Genomic DNA, 19,821 nt, shown 5'->3' on the forward strand with positions numbered 1-19,821 from the left:
TAAACATGATAACAAACAAGCCATCCACAGTGTACAGATACATGGTAAAGGTCTACTGTGGACAGGGTGAGCAGTTTTAAATACTTGGGAGTCCGCATCACAGAGGATCTGACGTGGGCAACGTACATTGCCGCACTGGTGGGTAAGGCTAAGCAGCGCCTTTACCACCTTAGACAATTGAGGAAATTCAGAGTGTCTCTGAGGATCCTTCATTGCTTCTACTCTGGGGCTGTAGAGAGCATCCTGTCCGGCAACATTACAGTCTGGTTTGGGAACAGCTCTGCCCAGGACAGGATGGCTCTGCAGAGAGTAGTGTGTTCGGCAGAACGCACCATGGGAACTACACTCGTCCCCCTGCAGGACCTATACATCAGGAGATGCAGATCCAGAGCAAGCAAGATCATGAGGGACCCCTGCCACCCCAGTAACGGACTATTCCAGATGCTACGATCAGGCAAATGCCTCCGCTGTCACGCTGTGAAAACGGAGAGGATGAGACGGAGCTTCTTCCCACAGGCCATCAGGACTGTCAACTTTTATAACCCCAGAGACTAAATTTTTGTCGACACTAATAGTAACTTATTAACTTTATTTATATGCTGTAACTGTAATTATTTTTTGTGCACAACCCGCAGGCATTGCCACTTTCATTTCACTGCACAGTATGTGTATGTGACAAATAAATTTGACTTGACTTGACTTGAATACGTTTTAGTGCAAGACAAAGTCCAGTAAAGTCTGATTAAAGATAGTCCGAGGGTCTCCAATGCAATAGATGGTAGGTCAAGACCGTTCTCTAGTTATTGATAGGACGGTTCAGTTGCCTGGCAACAGCTGGGAAGAAACTGTCCCTGAATCTGGAGGTGTGCATTTTCACACTTCTGTACCTCTTGCCTGATGGGAGTGGGGAGAAGAGGGAGTGACCGGGGCGTGACTTGCCATGTGACCATGAGGGTTTTCCCCAGGCACTCCGGTTTCCTCCCACATCCCAGAGGCATGCAGGTTTGTAGGTTAATTGGCTTCGGTAAAAATTATAAATTGTCCCTAGTGTGTAGGATAGTGCTAGTGTATGGCGATCGCTGGTCAGCGCGGACTCGGTGGACCAAAGGGCCTGTTACCACGCTGTACCACAAGACTAAACTAAAAAGAAAGGGGAGTGTAAAGAAGAAGAAAGCTGTGTTTGTGGTATTGTCTATTATTGATGTGGAAGATGAGATGACTTGCTTGTGTCTGAGTTGCAATTCATTTTTAACTCCAAGAATTTTCTACATTTTCCTGAATTTAGAAGGACGAGTGGGAATCTCATTGAAAGTTACGAATAGTGAAAGGCCTGGATAGAGTGGATTTGGAGAGGATGTTTCCACTAGTGGGAGAGTCTAGGACCAGAGGCCATAACCTCGGAATAAAGGACGTACCTTTAGAAAAGAGATGAGGAATAATTTCTTTAGTCAGAAGGTGGTGAATCTGTGGAATTCATTGCCACAGATGGCTGTGGAGGCCATCAAGGGATATTTTTAAGGCGGAGATTGACAGATTTTTGATTAGTAATGGTGTCAGGGGTCATGGGCGAAGGCAGGAGAATGGGGTTGACAGGGAAAGATAGATCAGCCATGATTGAATGGCAGAGTAGACCTGAACTTATGAACATAAATGTATGAACATGAATAATTTCTTCGTTTTTTCCACCAGTGAAATCGGCTATTTTTTTATGCTCTCCTTTGAATGTGTGCTTGTTTGCAGCAGGATAAGATGAAAGGCATTGACTCTGTTGTGGTAGTGCTGCTTTTGATGCTAGCACAGAATAGTTCCCAAAAACCAATACAGGACTCGGAAGAAACATCCAGGTACGTTATTCTTCCGAAAAATGAACTGCAGAAGCTAACGGACATTGAAAGGCAACTAGCCATCAGTTCGAACACTTTATTAAATTGATACGTTTCTTAAAAAGTCATCCTGATATCTGTTATGCCGCCAAAACCAGATTCCATTAACTCAACTACCCATTCGGGAAGACTAGCACCATTTATTGCTGCTTACGTGAATCAAAACACCCATTTTCCAAAGCTAACTTTTATTATTATTTATGTCAGTATCACGAACATCATTGTTTCAGTGATAATTGCAGACATTTAAGGGTTAAAAATATCCGCTTTACATCTTTAGTTTTGTCGTTATGCATTTCAATTTTTGTTGTTTTAATAAAGTTACTCGAAGTTTTTAAATATATTTTTAATGCAAAGGAAAATAAATCTAATGCTTTGCCCAATTGTGCTGCTTCATAGAATATATCACCTTTGCAACTAAGTCTGAGTGCAACTTTCAACCATGACTTTGGTGCAATCTAGGTCATATGGAATAGGAGTAGAATCAGGCTATGCGGCCGATCAAGTCTACTCCGCCATTCAATCATGGATGATCTATCTCTTCCTCCTAACCCCATTATCCTGCCTTCTCCCCATAATTTCTGACACCTGCACTAATCCAGAATCCAATATCTCTGCCTTAAAAATATCCACTGATTTAGCCTCCACAGCCTTCTGTGGAAAATAATTCCACAGCTTCACCACCCTCTGACTAAAGAAATTTCTCCTCATCTTCCTAAAATGAATGTCCTTTAATTCTAAGGCTATGACCTCTAGTCCTAGACACTCCCACTAGTGGAAACATCCTCTGCACATCATTCTATCCAAGCTTTTCACTATTCTGTATGTTTCAATGAGGTCCCCCCTCGTTCTTCTAAGCTCCATAGAGTACAGGCCCAGTGCCGACAAACACTCATCATAGGTTAACCTACTCATTTCTGGGATCGTTCTTGTAAACCTCCTCTGAACCCTCTCCAGAGTCAGCACATCCTTCCTCTGATATGGTGCCCAAAATTGCTCTCAATATTCCAAATATGGCCTTACCAGCTCCTTACCACATTACATCCCTGTTTTTGTATACAAGCCCTCTTGAAATAAATGCTAGCATCGAGTTTGCTTTCTTTACCATCAATTTGACTTGCAGATGAATGTTGTGGGAATCCTGCACCAGCACTCCCAAGTCCCTTTGCACCTCCGATTTCTGGAGGTTTTATTCCTATTATTTCAAGCGCATTTGCAAACAGGAAGCCCTCTATCTCCTGAATTTATACCAAGGGAGATCCCAAAACACTAAATTAAATGAATGGCTATTTACTTTACTTTAGAGATACAGCGCGGAAACAGACCCTTCGGTTCACCATGTCTACGCCAACAAGTGATCACTCCATACACTAACACTATCCTACACACTAGGGGCAATTTACAATTTACAGAAGTCAATTAACCTACAAACCTGCACGTCTTTGGAGTGTGGGAGGAAACCGGAGTACCTGGAGGAAATCCACACGGTTACAGGGAAAACTTTCAAACTCCATACAAACAGCACCTGTAGTCAGGATCAAAGCTGGGGCTTTGGTGCTAAGGCAGTGGCTCTACCCACTGCTCCACTGTTTGAAGTTTGAAGTTTAGTTTATTTGTCATTCCACTCCTTACAGATCATGCACCGAATGGGACGAAACAAAGTGCCTCCAGGGGCCATATTGCAATACAAATGCAAAACATATAGACAGGGGATGACAGTGCAGTACAATACGATACAGTACAATACAATTTGACAGTGCAATACAATACAATACATATAGACAGGGGATTAAAGCATGTAAACGGTAAAAGGTAAAGCATTTAACCTAGAGTTTACAGCATGTAAACGGTGAATTTAAAACCATCAATGAGAGCAGGTAAATTATTAATTGCACATTAAATGAGATTATAAAGTGCAGTGCTATGTGAGGTGCTAAACCCCCCCCCCCCCCCCCCCCCCTCCGAGTCAGGTGGAGCATTTCAGTAGACGAACAGCCTGAGGGAAAGAAGCTGTTCCTGAACCGCTGGTCAAATAGACCTTGGAAGGGGTGAGAGGACCCTAGTCAATTTAGTCAAGAGTACTCAATTGTCATACGTACTGATGGCAAAATTAGTTTTACTTGCTGAGGCTAAACAGCCTGTAAACACAGGTACATTAGCACAGACAATAAATGATAAAAAATAGAACAAATTAATAATCATCATATGCGGTAACCGTAATAGTGCAAAGACTAAAGCCTGTAGTTCAACCAAAGACACAGTTCATAGAAGATCATAGTTGCTGAGGTTAGTGTTGTATAGTGTTGAAGAACCTGATTTAATTTGCTGTTTCCATTTATGTAGTTACAGAGAAATATTAAGCATGTGATATAAATGATTTCATGCATCATTTGTTAGGTATGAATAATAATATGCAACTATATTTCTAAACAGTACATTGGACACTTCAGAGAACTCTCTGGATAAATCCAATTCACTACAGAATGTGAAACGGCATATAGAAGGCATGATTGGCAGTGACTACAGTATACATATGGACAAGGTGCGTGCCAAACAATTCGTAGAATGGCTGTTGAACCACCCGGCAAATGGGTAAAGTATTTTCCTTTAGTATTTTTTTACACCTACAATAAGTGTCTCTGGTAATACTGAACAATGTCCTTTAGTCACCTCTATGTGTCATATAGAACACAGAACAGTACAGCACAGGAAGTTCATAAGTTTTAGGAACAAAATTAGGTCATTCGACCCATCAAGTCTACTCCACCATGCAATCATGGCTGATCTATCTTTCCCTCTCAGCCCCGTTCTCCTGCCTTCTCCCCATAACCCCTGACACCCACTAATCAAGAACCTGTCACAATCTTCGCCTTAAAAATACCCAATGACGGCCTCCACAGCCATCTGTGGCAATGTTCCACAGATTCACTACGCTCTGACTCAAGAAATTCCTCCTCGTATCCTTTCTAAATGTACGTCCTTTTATTCTGAGGCTATGGCCTCTTGTCCTAGACTCTCCCACATGTGGAAATATCCTCTCTGTATCCACTCTATCCACATCCACTCTACCACAAGATTCCAGTGTCTGCAGGAAGGAACTGCAGATGCTGGTTTGCACCGAAGATAGACACAAAATTGTGGAGTAACTTAGCGGGTCAGGCAGCATCTCTGGAAAAAAAGGAATAGGTGACGTTTCAAGTTGAGACCCGTCTTCAGATTATTCAAAATTCTATTGGTCTGAATAAGGGCCTCGACCCAAAACGTTAACTATTCTTTTTCTCAGAAATGCTGCCAGACCCGCTGAGTTCCTCCAGTATTCTGTATTCCAGCATCTGCACTTCCATAATGCCCACACCAATAAATTAGTTGAAGTTCATTAACCTTTCACCATAACTTAAATTCATAATACCTAAATGAGTATCTTTTCATTTTTGACTCTTCAAGTTGGTTTGTCGATGTTCTTCTCTGAAGAAGATTAACATTATAAGCGAACATCTCTATTTTCTCTATAGATGGTTACTGACCTGTTGAGTCTTCTAGTCGTTCATGTTCTCACGAGATTTACAGCATCTCCATAGTTTGTTATTTCTTTCAGTCCGTTAATCCAACTGTTACCGGGTCCCGACCCAGAACATCGCCCATCCCTTATGTCCAGAGATGCTGCCTGACCCATTGACATACTCTGGCACTTTGTATCTATCTTTGGTATAAACCAGCACCGGCAGTTCTTTGTTTCTACTGCTAACCATTCTACCTCTACTACAGCAGCGCAGTAAGGTTCAGAGATTATAGTCTTAACCACTTGAATCTCATCAATATCAGTAAGCAGTTCCACTTAACATTTGTACCCTCTTTTGCTTCCTTGTTCACACATATAATATGTTGTGATTATCTGTGATAAAATTCATCTAACACCTATTGGTCTAGTTCTGCGATAATCAAAAAATCTCCGAATCCTGGTGCTCAGTAATCAATAGTAATCTTCAATATTCCGTACACTTTCCACTCAGAAAGATTTCCATTTATTAATATCTTGCTCTTTAGCCAATTTTCTATCAACAGCCATTCTTTAAACCTAATGAATTATTTTTACACATTTGGTTCTATTGGCAAATATCAATCAGTTAGCAGATTGCTGTTAGAAAAACTGCATTCATGTTTGGAGTATTGCATGTAGTTCTGGTCACCCCATTACAGGAAGGCTGGAGGCTTTGGAAAGAGCGCAGAGGAGGTTCACCAGAATGCTCCCTGGATTAGAGGGCATAAGCTACAGGGAGAGGTTGGACAGACTTGGATTGCTTTCTCTGGAATGCCAGAGGCTGAGGAAAGACCTGATAGGAGTATATAAAATGGGAAATTATAGACCAGTTAGTCTGACATCAGTGGTGGGGAAGATGCTGGAGTCAATTATAAAAGACGAAATTGCGGAGCATTTGGATAGTAGTAACAGGATTGTTCCAAGTCAGCATGGATTCACGAAGGGGAAATCATGCTTGACTAATCTTCTGGAATTCTTTGAGGATGTAACCAGGAAAATTGACAGGGGAGAGCAGGTGGATGTGGTGTACCTTGACTTTCAGAAAGCCTTTGACAAGGTTCCACATAAGAGATTAGTGGGCAAAATTAGAGCACATGGTATTGGAGGTAGGGTACTGACATGGATAGAAAATTGTTTGACAGACAGAAAGCAAAGAGTGGGGATAAATGGGTCCCTTTCAGAATGGCAGGCAGTAACTAGTGGGGTACCACAAGGCTCGGTGCTGGGACCGCAGCTATTTACAATATACATTAATGACTTGGATGAAGGGATTAAAAGTACCATTAGCAAATTTGCAGATGATACAAAGCTGGGTAGTAGTGTGAACTGTGAGGAAGATGCTATGAGGTTGCAGGGTGACTTGGACAGGTTGTGTGAGTGGGCGGATGCATGGCAGATGCAGTTTAATGTGGATAAGTGTGAGGTTATCCACTTTGGTGGTAAGAATAGGAAGGCAGAGTATTATCTGAATGGTGTCAAGTTAGGAACAGGGGACGTACAACGAGAACTGGGTGTCCTAGTGCATCAGTCACTGAAAAGAAGCATGCAGGTACAGCAGGCAGTGAAGAAAGCCAATGGAATGTTGGCCTTCGTAACAAGAGGAGTTGAGTATAGGAGCAAAGAGGTCCTTCTACAGTTGTACCGGGCCCTGGTGAGACCGCACCTGGAGTACTGTGTGCAGTTTTGGTCTCCAAATTTGAGGAAGGATATTCTTGCTATGGAGGGCGTGCAGCGTAGGTTCACTAGATTAATTCCCGGAATGGCGGGACTGTCGTATGTTGAAAGGCTGGAGCGATTGGGCTTGTATACACTGGAATTTAGAAGGATGAGGGGGGATCTTATTGAAACATATAAGATAATTAGGGGATTGGACACATTAGAGGCAGATAACATGTTCCCAATGTTGGGGGAGTCCAGAACAAGGGGCCACAGTTTGAGAATAAGGGGTAGGCCATTTAGAACGGAGATGAGGAAGAACTTTTTCAGTCAGAGGGTGGTGAAGGTGTGGAATTCTCTGCCTCAGAAGGCAGTGGAGGCCAGTTCGTTGGATGCTTTCAAGAGAGAGCTGGATAGAGCTCTTAAGGATAGCGGAGTGAGGGGGTATGGGGAGAAGGCAGGAACGGGGTACTGATTGATAGTGATCAGCCATGATCGCATTGAATGGCGGTGCTGGCTCGAAGGGCTGAATGGCCTACTCCTGCACCTATTGTCTATTGTCTATTGTCTATTGTCTATTGTCTATTGTCTATTGTCTATTGTCTATTGAATTTAGAAGGATGAGAGGAGATCTTATCGAAATGTATAAGATTATTAAGGGGCTGGACACGTTAGAGGCAGGAAACATGTTCCCAATGTTGGGGGAGTCCAGAACAAGGGGCCACAGTTTAAGAATAAGGGGTAGGCCATTTAGAACTGAGATGAGGAAAAACTTTTTCAGTCAGAGAGTTGTGAATCTGTGGAATTCTCTGCCTCAGAAGGCAGTGGATGCCAATTCTCTGAATGCATTCAAGAGAGAGCTGGATAGAGCTCTTAAGGATAGTGGAGTCAGGAGGTATGGGGAGAAGGCAGGAACGGGGTACTGATTGAGAATGATCAGCCATGATCACATTGAATGACGCTGCTGGCTCGAAGGGCCGAATGGCCTCCTCCTGCACCTATTGTCAATTGTCTATTGTCTATTGATGAGAGCCATAGATAGGGTAGACAGTCAGAACCTTTTTTTCCCAGGATGGAAATGTCAAAGATGAGAGGCCATTGCTTTTAGGTGAGAGGGGCAATGTTTAAAGGAGATGTGCGGGGCAGGTTTTTCACACAAAGAGTGGTGAATGTCTGGAATGCACTACCAGGAGTGCTGGAGGCAGATATGATTGTGTCATTAGATGGTTTTTGGATAGGCACATGTAATAGGCACACGATTCAGCATTACGTTCGGCATGGACTGTGGGCCGAAGGGCCTCCCCCTGTGCTGTACTTTTCCATGTTTTATATTCACTTGCTGTATAAAATCAACATTTAAGAAATGCATTTAAATAATAAAATCTCACTATTTCGCAAAATAAAATAATTTCCTGATCATAAATTTCTTGTCCATTAAATATCAAAGCACAAAGTGCTGGAGGAACTCAACGGGTCAGACAGCATCTGTGGAGGGAATGGACAGGTGAGGTTTCAGGTCAGGACCCTTCAGACTGATGTAGTGGGGGGGAGGAAACAAAAAGAAAGGTGGGGGCAGGATAAAGCCTAGCAAGTGATAGATGGATACGGGTCACAAATGTTGCATCTTAGGATCATGACATAACTTAAAATTGTAATGGCGGCCGCTTCCTGGGGTAAAAGATTTTGCAAATGTAATTTTTACATGTGCCACTTACTCATGGTTTAAGTTCTCTTCAAGGAGTGACAAAGCAAAGAGACACGTAGAAGGAACTTATACAAGTGATGTTGATTCCATCTCCGACTACTTCAAGGCAAAACTCTTTGTAGATTCACTGGCAGGTTACGGCAAGCACCAAAATGGGTGAGTCACTCATCCACCTGGTGGCGTTGTACAATGGCAGCCTCGCCAACAGTCTGTCGTCCTTTTCTTTCTTTGTTGTTTTTAGTATGTTGTTAAATGTATGTTTTTGTGTTCTTTAGCTTTGTATTGGGTAGGGGGGGGATTGGGGGAAACTTTTTTCATCTCTTACCTTGACGGAGATGCAATTTTTTTCCATATCATATCTCCATCGACACTGTGGCCTAACATCAAGGAGCTGGTGGCCTCTTGCTGGGGATTGACCTTGATAGCTCCAACCGCTACCAAGAGCCTGCAGACTTAATATCATGGAGCTCGCAGTCCCTTGGTTAGGGACCGACTTCGGGAGCTCCAAGCCGTAGGAGCTTCAATTGCCCCGAATCTTTCATTCTTTTCAATTGCTATTTCAATGAGTACAATCAAGTTTCATAAACAAAGCAAGTTAAAGAGTGATAATGTGTGGAAACAGGCCCTTCGGCCCAATTTTCCCACATGGACCAACATGTCCCATCTACACTAGTCCCACCTGTCTGCATTTGGCCCATTCCCCTCTAAACCTATCCTATACATGTACCTGTCTAAATGTATCTTAAACATTGTGATAATACCTGCCTCAACTATCTCCTTTGGCAGCTCATACACCAACCACCCTTTCTGTAAAGAGTTACCCCTCAAATTAAATTAAATCTTATTAAATTTCCCCCCCTCACCTTAAGCCTATGTCCTCTGGTTCTCAATTCCCCTAGTCTGGGTAAAAGACTTTGCATTTATCCAATCTATTCCTCTCATGATTTTGTACACCTCTGTAAGATTCCCCCCCCCCCCACCCCACCCACCCCCCTCAGCCTCCTGCACTCCAAGGAATAAATTCCTAGCCTCTCAACCCCTCCATTGAGCTCATTCCCTCGAGTCCTGGCAACATTCTTGCCAATCCTCTCTGCACTCTTTCCATCTTTCCTATAACAGAGTAAACAAAATTGTACATTGTATTCCTTCGTTATCACCTCTTCCCCAGCCAACAATGGGCCATTATAGGCTTCCTTGGTCATCTGTTGTTAGCCCTGCTTTGTTCTGGCCTTTTCTTACCTCCAGTCCCAACCTGAAACATCACCTATCCTTGTTCTCCAGAGATGCTGCCTGATTCACTGCGTTATTCTAGCATTTTGTGTCTACTGTATAAACCAGAATCTGCAGTTCCTTTCTACACAATACTCCAAATGTGGCCTCACCAATGTCTTGTACAACTATAACATAACCTCCCAACCTCTCTACTCAATACTCAAGACTGATGGCCAATGTGCCAAAAGCCTTCTTGACCACCCTATCTACTTATGATGCCACTTTCAAGGAACTATGTATTTGCACTCCTAAATCCCTCTGCTCTACAACACTCCCCAGTGTGTTATGTGAGTGGATGCCATACAAATGGATGCAATGTGGAACTTGTACATTACTAATGTTTGTACATCTTGATATCGGGATTATCTTTGTTGAAATGTTTGCGGTGTGCTAATATTACTCTAAATACCAGCTCCACTCATACGGAAAAATATTTGCTGAAATTTAGCAGGGGCATTTCTAAGAGAAACATTGAATCTACCAGATACTCAGACAGAAGCTACAAGAATAACTTAAGTGAATATCTGGAGATGAAAGTGGCAAGGGATTTCATTGACTGGCTGATAAAAGGACACAGCAGAAGGGAGTAAGTACTTCCAATTATTATTGAATCATTCACGTTATGACTATTGTTATGTGATTTTAGACCAAACATATCAAAGATCCAACTAATCAAAGATATTCTGAGGGTCTCTAATGAAATAGGTGGGAGGTCAGAACCGCTCTCTGGTTGGTGATAGGATGGTTCAATGGCCTGATAAGTGAACCATCCTATCACCACTCGAGAGCAGTCCTGAGCTACCATCTACCCCATTGAAGACACCCGGACTATCTTTAATTAGACTTTACTGGGCTTTATCTTGCACTAAACTTTATTCCCTTTACTCTGTATCTGTACACTGTCGATAGTTCGATTGTAATCATATATTATATGATACATATTATAACACCGAGTGGCACCGTACGATGTCAGCATCGCCAACAGTCTGTCTCCTCCTTTTTTTCTTTTGTTGTGTTTAGTCTGTGTGTGAATGTATGTTTTAGTGTATCTTTAGTTTTGTATTATGGGGGGGGGGGGGGGGGGGTGGGGGAAACATTTTTAATTTCTTTCCTCGATGGATATCCGACTTTTTCCGTGTCGTATCTCCGTCCGCACTGTGGCCTAACATCGTGGAGCTGGCGGTCCATTTGCTGGGGATCGACTTTGGGAGCTCCAACCTCGGGAGCCTGCGGTCTAACATCGTGGAGCTTGCGATCCCTTTGTCAGGAATCGACTTCGAACATTGTTCGATCTTCGACATATTACAATAAAGCACTCTTGACTCTTGACCCTTGACAATTATAATTATATATAGTCTTTCCAGTGTCTGGATAGCACGTAACAGAAAAGCTTTTCACGGTACCTTAGTACACGTGACAATAAACTAAACTAAACTAAAACTAAAAACGAATTAAATAGCAGTAACTTCTTGTCCCCTTTCCCGTTCAGCAGAAGGTAGAGAAGCTTGAAAGCGCACAGCACCAGCTTCTTCCCCGCTGTTATCAGTCTTCTGAACTGTCCTCCCATAAGCTACCGTACTGTCCAATTCACTTCTACCGCATTGCGGACATTGGACTTTATCTATCTATGGAACTGGTGCGCTCCAATGCTGAGAACTATATATTCTGCACTCACTGTCTTCCCCTTTGTTCTATCTATTTTATTTGAGTTTGACTTGGTTGTATGCTCAATCTGAAAAACACACAAAGTGCTGGAGTAACTCAGTGGGTCAGGCAGCATCCCTGGAGAGCTTGGGTAGGTGACGTTTCATGTCGAGACCCATCTATATCTGATCTGTATGGATATCATGCAAAACAAAGCTTTTCAATGTACAACATGACAATAATAAATATAAGCTAAATTATTTTATAAAAGTCAGATGTTCAATAAATAATGCAATATTAGTTAAGTAAATTAACAGTAAAATCAATCCACTGTAAATTAGAAAACATTAAGAAGATAATACTGCAGTATTATTACAATTGAATTATGCTTTCTATTAATAATATAAGAGCGATAGAGAAAGATTGTATCGTACAAATAAAATTTAAAATTAAGCTGTCTTTTTTGTTATGTTATAACAGTTTCAATATTGTATTAATTTAACTGCAAATCTAATCATTGCTCAAATATCCATCAAATTCAATAGCTGTTCTGGAAAAGTTTATTTTAGTTTATTAGTTTATAGGTACAGTAAAAAGCTTTTTGCTGCATGCTAACCAGTCAAAGGAATGACTGTGCATGATTACTATTGAGTCGTCCACAGTGTACAGATACAGGATAAAGGGAATAACGGTTAGTGTAAGATAAAGTCCAATAAAAGCTGATTGAAGAGAGTTTGACGGTCTTCAATGAGGTAGATGGTAGCTCAAGACTGCTCTCTAGTGGTTGATAGGATGGTTCAATTGCCTGATAACAGCTGGGAAGAAACTGTCCCTGAATCTGGAGGTGTGTGTTTTCACACTTCTGTACCTCTTGCCAGAGGGGAGAAGGAGTGAGCGGGGTGAGATGGTCCTTGATTATGCTGCTGGCCTTGCTGAGTGAGCGGGGTGAGATGGTCCTTGATTATGCTGCTGGCCTTGCTGAGTGTGCAGGGTGAGATGGTCCTTGATTATGCTGCTGGCCTTGCTGAGTGAGCGGGGTGAGATGGTCCTTGATTATGCTGCTGGCCTTGCTGAGTGTGCAGGGTGAGATGGTCCTTGATTATGCTGCTGGCCTTGCTGAGTGAGCGGGGTGAGATGGTCCTTGATTATGCTGCTGGCCTTGCTGAGTGAGCGGGGTGAGATGGTCCTTGATTATGCTGCTGGCCTTGCTGAGTGAGCGGGGTGAGATGGTCCTTGATTATGCTGCTGGCCTTGCTGAGTGAGCGGGGTGAGATGGTCCTTGATTATGCTGCTGGCCTTGCTGAGTGAGCGGGGTGAGATGGTCCTTGATTATGCTGCTGGCCTTGCTGAGTGAGCGGGGTGAGATGGTCCTTGATTATGCTGCTGGCCTTGCTGAGTGAGCGGGGTGAGATGGTCCTTGATTATGCTGCTGGCCTTGCTGAGTGAGCGGGGTGAGATGGTCCTTGATTATGCTGCTGGCCTTGCTGAGTGAGCGGGGTGAGATGGTCCTTGATTATGCTGCTGGCCTTGCTGAGTGAGCGGGGTGAGATGGTCCTTGATTATGCTGCTGGCCTTGCTGAGTGTGCGGGGTGAGATGGTCCTTGATTATGCTGCTGGCCTTGCTGAGTGAGCGGGGTGAGATGGTCCTTGATTATGCTGCTGGCCTTGCTGAGTGAGCGGGGTGAGATGGTCCTTGATTATGCTGCTGGCCTTGCTGAGTGAGCGGGGTGAGATGGTCCTTGATTATGCTGCTGGCCTTGCTGAGTGAGCGGGGTGAGATGGTCCTTGATTATGCTGCTGGCCTTGCTGAGTGAGCAGGGTGAGATGGTCCTTGATTATGCTGCTGGCCTTGCTGAGTGAGCGGGGTGAGATGGTCCTTGATTATGCTGCTGGCCTTGCTGAGTGAGCAGGGTGAGATGGTCCTTGATTATGCTGCTGGCCTTGCTGAGTGAGCAGGGTGAGATGGTCCTTGATTATGCTGCTGGCCTTGCTGAGTGAGCAGGGTGAGATGGTCCTTGATTATGCTGCTGGCCTTGCTGAGTGAGCGGGGTGAGATGGTCCTTGATTATGCTGCTGGCCTTGCTGAGGCAGCATGCAGGCCATTAGCATGTTCAAGGACACGGCTCACTCCGCTCACTCTCTCTTTTCCTTTCTCCCATCAGGCATATAGCCATCCCAAGAAATCCAGCGTTATAATAAATCGCCGTATAAAGACAATTATGTCAATGGAGGGAAGGGGTTGAGGTGAGAGCATATCAGACTCACACTAACAGAGTTATTTTTTCCCCTAAGATTTTCAATAAGCTCATTTTTGATGCTCCAAGCTAAAAATACTAACATAGAAAATAGGTGCAGGAGTAGGCCCTTCGAGCTAGCACCTAATTCAATATGATCATGGCTGATCATCCAAAATCAGTACCCCGTTCCTGCTTTCTCCCCATAACCCTTGATTCCGTTAGCCCTAAGAGCTATATCTAACTCTCTCTTGAAAACATCCAGTGAATTGGCCTCCACTGCCTTCTGTGGCAGAGAATTCTACAGATTCACAACTCGCTGGGTGAAAATGTTTTTCCTCATCTCAGTCCTAAATGGCCTTCCCCTTATTCTTAAACTGTGACACCTGGTTCTGGACTCTCCTCACATCGGGAACATTTTTCCTGCATCTAGCCTGTCCAATCCCTTAGGAATTTTATATGTTTTTACAACATCCCCTCTCGTCCCCTCTCACCCTTCGAAATTCCAGTGAATGTAAGCCCAGTCGATCCATTCTTTCATCATATGTCAGTCCTGCCATCCCAGGAACTAACCTGGTGAACCTACGCTGCACTCCCTCAATAGCAGGAGACCAAAACTGCACACAAACCTCCAGGTGTGGACTCACCACGGCCCTGTATAACTGCAGTAGAAGCACCTTGCTCCTAAACTCAAATCCTCTCGCTATAAAGGCCAACATGCCATTTGCTTTCTTCACTGCCTGCTGTAATTGCATGCTTACTTTCAGGCTTACTAAAACCTGATATATTGATTAATAGAGTATAATTGCACAAATGTCAAAAGAAACAATTGTCAATCAATTCCATGGCCACCTGAGGTGCAACTGACAGATAGTGTTTTTAAGAGACAAAGATGTCTGAATGCTGCGGAGAGGTTACATGGAAACATTCCCTCTCACCCCCCCGCCCCACCCCCTCTGTTTTTCCAAAAGACAGGTTTTTTTCTACTTGTCAAGTTCCATAGTAACTTTTAAGCGATTCTCTACTGCTCAATTGAGATTGTATTATAACCAACGTGGCTCTTGTAATACAAATAGTTTTCTCTGATTCATTTGTTATATTATTTCCAATTAGCATTATGGAAACACTTTTTAGAAGAGCTATCTATACCACTTTAATTTAACTTGGGCTAATTTGATATTGAAAACTTACAGAATAGTGAAAGTCCTGGAAAGGGAGGATGTGGAGAGAATGTTTCCAATAGTGGGAGAGACCAGCATCAGATGGCACAGCCTCAGAATAAAAGGACATACCTGTCGAAAGAAGATGAGGAGAAATTTCTTTAGCCAGAGGGTGGTAACTCTGTGGAATTATTTGCTACAGAAGGCTATGGAGGCCAAGTCATTCGTTATTTTTAAGGTGGAGATTGACGGGTTCTTAATTAGTAAGGGTGCCAAAGGTCAAGGAGGAAAGGCAGGAGAATGAGGTTGAAATAGAAAAGTTAGATCAGCAATGATTGAATAGCGGAGTGGACTCCATGGACCGAATGGCCTGATTCTGCTATGACTTATGAACTCATTCATTCTCTAAAGTTCTTGCCAAATGTTCAGGTTTTCAGAAGAGAGTAAAGAAAACCCGAACGAAGTGCTTCCTGATGAATTGGACAGAAGACATGACGATGGAACCTTCTCCAGTGAGATTAGCGCTGTAATGGACACCAAGGCTGCCAAGGACTTTGTCAACTGGATCCAAAAAGGACGAGTTAAGGTAAGAAGCAATTATACTACTGCCAAATATATCTACAGCCAAAGAACATAGAACGTACGACAGTGTAGTACTTCAGCCCACAATGCCTGTGTCGAACATGATGCCAGGTTAAACTGATCTCATCTGCCTGCACGTGATCCATATCCCCCCATTCCCTGCATATCCATGTGCCTATCTAAATGCCTCTTAAACACCACTATCGTATCTGCCTCCACTACCACCCCTGGTAGTTCGTTCCAGCCCCAACCAGTCTGTGTAAAAAAAAATGTTCCCCAGCACATCTCCATTAAACTTTCCCCCTCTCATCTTCGACTTTCCCCCTTTCACCTTAGATTTCCCCCCTCTTATCTTAAAACTTTCCCCCTTGCCTTAAAACTTTCCCCCTCTCACCTTAGACTTTCCCCCTCGCATCTTAGACTTTCCCCCTCTTATCTTAAAACTTTCCCCCTTACCTTAAAACTTTCCCCCTCTTACCTTAGACTTTCCCCCTCTCACCTTAGACTTTCCCCCTCTCACCTTAAAACTTTCCCCCTCTCACCTTAGACTTTCCCCCTCTCACCTTAAAACGTCCCCCGTCTCACCTTAAAACTTTCCCCCTCTCACCTTAAAACGTCCCCTGTCTCACCTTAAAACTTTCCCCCTCTCACATTAAGAAACATTGAGACAGGTACATGGATAGGATGGGTTTAGAGGGATATGGGCCAAGCATGGGTAGGCGGATTAGTGTAGATGGGGTATGTTGGTTGGCACGGGAAAGCTGGGCCGAAGGACCCGATTCCACACTGTATAACTCTAACCACTTTGATCTTCCTTTATCCCTAATGCTGCATTCCTTATTCCTTTATCTATTCTCTATGCATGTACCTGTCCAAGTGCCTATACACATGCCCATCTAAAAGCCTTTGAAACATCACTATCGTATCTACCTCCCCATTACCCCTGCAAACACGTTCTAGACATCCAACACCTTTTGAGTGAAAATCTTGTCCCACATATCTCCTTCAAACTTGGCCCTTTCACCTTAAAGTTATGCCCCTAGTCTTTGACATTTCCTCCCAGGGAAAAAGACTGTAAACTTTAGAGATACAGTGTAGAAACAGATCCTTTGGCCCATCTTGAACACTATCCTACACACTAGGGACAACTTACAATTTTACCAAATCCAATTAATCTCTAAACTTGCACTTCTTTGGAATGTGGGGGTAAAATGGGGCACCAGGAGAAAACCCACGCAGTCACAGGGAGAACTTGCAAACTCTGTGCAGACAGCATCTATAGTCAGGATCGAACCTGGATCTCTGGCACTGTGAGTCAGCAACTACAGCTGCGCTACTGAGACACCCTGTGGAGAACATGGATGGGTGACATTTTGGGTTGGGACCTTTCTTCAGACTGATTGTGGTGGGTGTGGAATAAAGCTGGAAGAGAGGTGGGGGCAGGACAAAGCTTGGTGAGTGATAGATGGATACAGATGAGTGGAGGTTTTGATAGGTTTTGAACGTACAAACTCCGTACGGACAGCACCCGTAGTCAGGATCGAACCCGGGTCTCAAGTCCTGTGAGGCAGCAAATCTGCTGCTGTGCCACCGTGCTGCTATAAGGTTATAAGTTGCTGTCTGCTCTATCTGTGTCTCCCATAATTTTATATGCTTCTATCAGGTCTCTGGCAATATCGAGTCCTTTTGCTATTTTAATGAGTCGAGACCTGAAATATATATTGCGTTTATGAATATTGCGTTCACTGTTTGACTTGAGTAATATTATTCACAAATCTTTATGCAGCTTAATTTTCTGTGCAAAGAATCTAACTGCTGTTCTCCCTGCAGGGACTCTGAAATGGAATTTTCAGCGAGTTCAAGTAAAAGATGGATCTGATTTCAGTTTAGCATTTTGTGATGTAACATTGGCCATGCCTTGATAAAATATTTACAGCTATGTGTTTTGCAAGTAACACAATGTTATATGAAGCCATATTGCTTTGCATGCAAAAGAATCTACTTAAAGTGTAATGTGTTTTGAAGCAGGAATTTAAGTAAATAAATGTTATTAAAAGGATACTTTAAAGGAATAGCATGAGAAGTTTAAGCATCACCTCAGCAATTCTGTATCAATGGACCAAACTACCTGTTCAGATCTATTTTGGAAAATTATTTTTCTAACAAATAATTTGTATATATTTGAACAAATAATTGTAATCAATATCTATTTAAATCTTTTTCATTTAAAAGATTTGTTTAAACAAAAAGTCTAATATCCCAGTTTGAAATTAAGTATGTTTTAAGCAGATAACTATTGCAAACCTCTACAAGGCACAACCTGTAAGCATGAATAAAACTTTTCATGGCACTAAATCTGTAGTTCAGTTTCACTGAATCTTCATTATGTTTAGAAACATAGAAACATAGAAAATAGGTGCAGGAGTAGGCCATTCGGCCCTTCGAGCCTGCACCGCCATTCAATATGATCATGGCTGATCATTCAGCTCAGTAGCCTGTACCTGCCTTCTCTCCATACCCCCTGATCCCTTTAGCAAAAAGGGCCACATCTAACTCCCTCTTAAATATAGCCAATGAACTGGCCTCAACTACCTTCTGTGGCAGAGAATTCCACAGACTCACCACTCTCTGTGTGAAGAAATGTTTTCTCATCCTCATTTAGGATGCAAATATATGATCGTTCAACTATATTTTCATCCAGGGGCACAACACAGGATGGGGGAGGGAGGGGGGAGAGGGAGAGAGGGAGAGGGGGAGGGAGGGAGGGAGAGGGGGAGGGAGGGAGGGAGGGAGGGAGCAACATAGAGCAACATAGACACAGGACCTTCCAACATCAATCACCCGTTCACATTAGTTCTATGTTATCCTGCTTTCCCATCCATTCCTTAAACACTAGGAGTGATTTTACAGAGGGCCAATTAACCTACAAATCTGTACATCTTTGAGATGTGGGGGGAAACTGCAGCACCCGGAGGAAACCCACGCGGTCACAGGGAGAACGTACAAACTCCACGTAGACAGCACCAATGGTCAGGATTGTGGCGCTGTGAGGCAGCAAATCTACCAGATGTACCACTGTAGCATCCTATTAACATTTTGTTTAACCTTAATGTTCTATCTCTAATCCATTGCTTGGTGTTGAAGATGCTCATATCCAGCAAGCAAATTGTAAAGTTCTTAAAGAGAAATCTCGCACAGAAGATTGTTTACACACATTATTTATTTGATATACTATAAAGGGGGGGCACTAAACTAATTTCACCTCAGCAGTACAGGTAACCGAGTGAAAACTATAATAATAGGTCAAAAATAATGGGTGATGCTGGAGTAACTCAACGAGCCAGGCAGCATCTGTGGAGGGAAATGGATAGTCAACGTTTTTGGTTCGGGAACCTCACTGTAGAGGGGAAGAAGCAGTAAAAATAGGTGGGATGATAGATTAAGAGGGGAGGTTAGCCAGCAGCAATAGGTGGGATGGAGGGGAGGGGTGAGACAAGATCTACCAAGCCAAAGATGTACACCTCACCTGTATCCACCTATCATTGGCTTGTCCTTGCCCCACCCCAACCCTATCTCTTTACACTGGTTACATCCCCTCCTCTCTTTCAGTGAAGATGAAGGGTCCCAACCCAAAATGTCACTTGTCCATTCCCTGTGAGCTGGCTGACCTGCTAAGTTTTGGCTACAGATTCCAGCATCTGCTGCCGCTTCTGCCTCCATCATAATCATGGATGTACATATATACATTGAGGAGGCTCCACTCCTTCAATGTCTGCAGTAAGATGCTGCAGATGTTCTACCAATCGGTGGTAGCCAGTGCCATCTTTTTCGCTGTCGTGTGCTGGGACAGCAGGGCGAAGGTCGCAGACGCCAACAGGAAAAACAAACTCATCAAAACGGCTGGCTCCATCCTGGGGGCGGAGTTGGATTCATGGAAGCTGATCTTGGAGGGGAGGATGGGGTTTTGGCCTAGTTTGACAGCTATCAAACTGTACAACTCCTCCCTCTTCTGTCGTGTGGGGTAGATTGACTCCCCCTCCCCACAATCTTTGCACATACCCAATCCTTTCCGCTCGTCACTTTAATTTCATGTTTCATGTATCTTTGTGTGTTTTATGACTGTTGGCAGACCAATTTCCCTCCTGGG

At 43.3% G+C, this 19,821-nt stretch overlaps 1 protein-coding gene across 1 annotated transcript; it reads left to right on the forward strand.

Moving 5' to 3' along the window:
• The first annotated feature begins 1,749 nt into the window (after positions 1-1,749).
• Positions 1,750-17,783, forward strand: gcgb (glucagon b). The gene is made up of 6 exons (XM_078404499.1): positions 1,750-1,844; positions 4,317-4,475; positions 8,819-8,938; positions 10,503-10,640; positions 15,522-15,678; positions 17,505-17,783. Exons 1-6 carry the CDS (start codon positions 1,750-1,752, stop codon positions 17,511-17,513), a joined length of 678 nt encoding a protein of 225 aa, XP_078260625.1. The 3' UTR covers positions 17,514-17,783.
• The last annotated feature ends 2,038 nt before the right edge of the window (positions 17,784-19,821 follow it).

This window comes from Rhinoraja longicauda, chromosome 8 (assembly GCF_053455715.1).
Source record: "Rhinoraja longicauda isolate Sanriku21f chromosome 8, sRhiLon1.1, whole genome shotgun sequence".
Lineage (NCBI taxonomy): Eukaryota > Metazoa > Chordata > Chondrichthyes > Rajiformes > Arhynchobatidae > Rhinoraja > Rhinoraja longicauda.

What these genes read in the sequence shown, in the direction of transcription:
- gcgb (XM_078404499.1), top strand. Translation starts at nt 1,750, where the DNA reads ATGAAAGGCATTGACTCTGTTGTGGTAGTGCTGCTTTTGATGCTAGCA. An exon ending in TACGGCAAGCACCAAAATGG is followed by an intron (nt 8,939 to 10,502) that starts GTGAGTCACTCA and finishes GCTGAAATTTAG; the next exon opens with CAGGGGCATTTCTAAGAGAA. An exon ending in AAAGGACACAGCAGAAGGGA is followed by an intron (nt 10,641 to 15,521) that starts GTAAGTACTTCC and finishes CCAAATGTTCAG; the next exon opens with GTTTTCAGAAGAGAGTAAAG.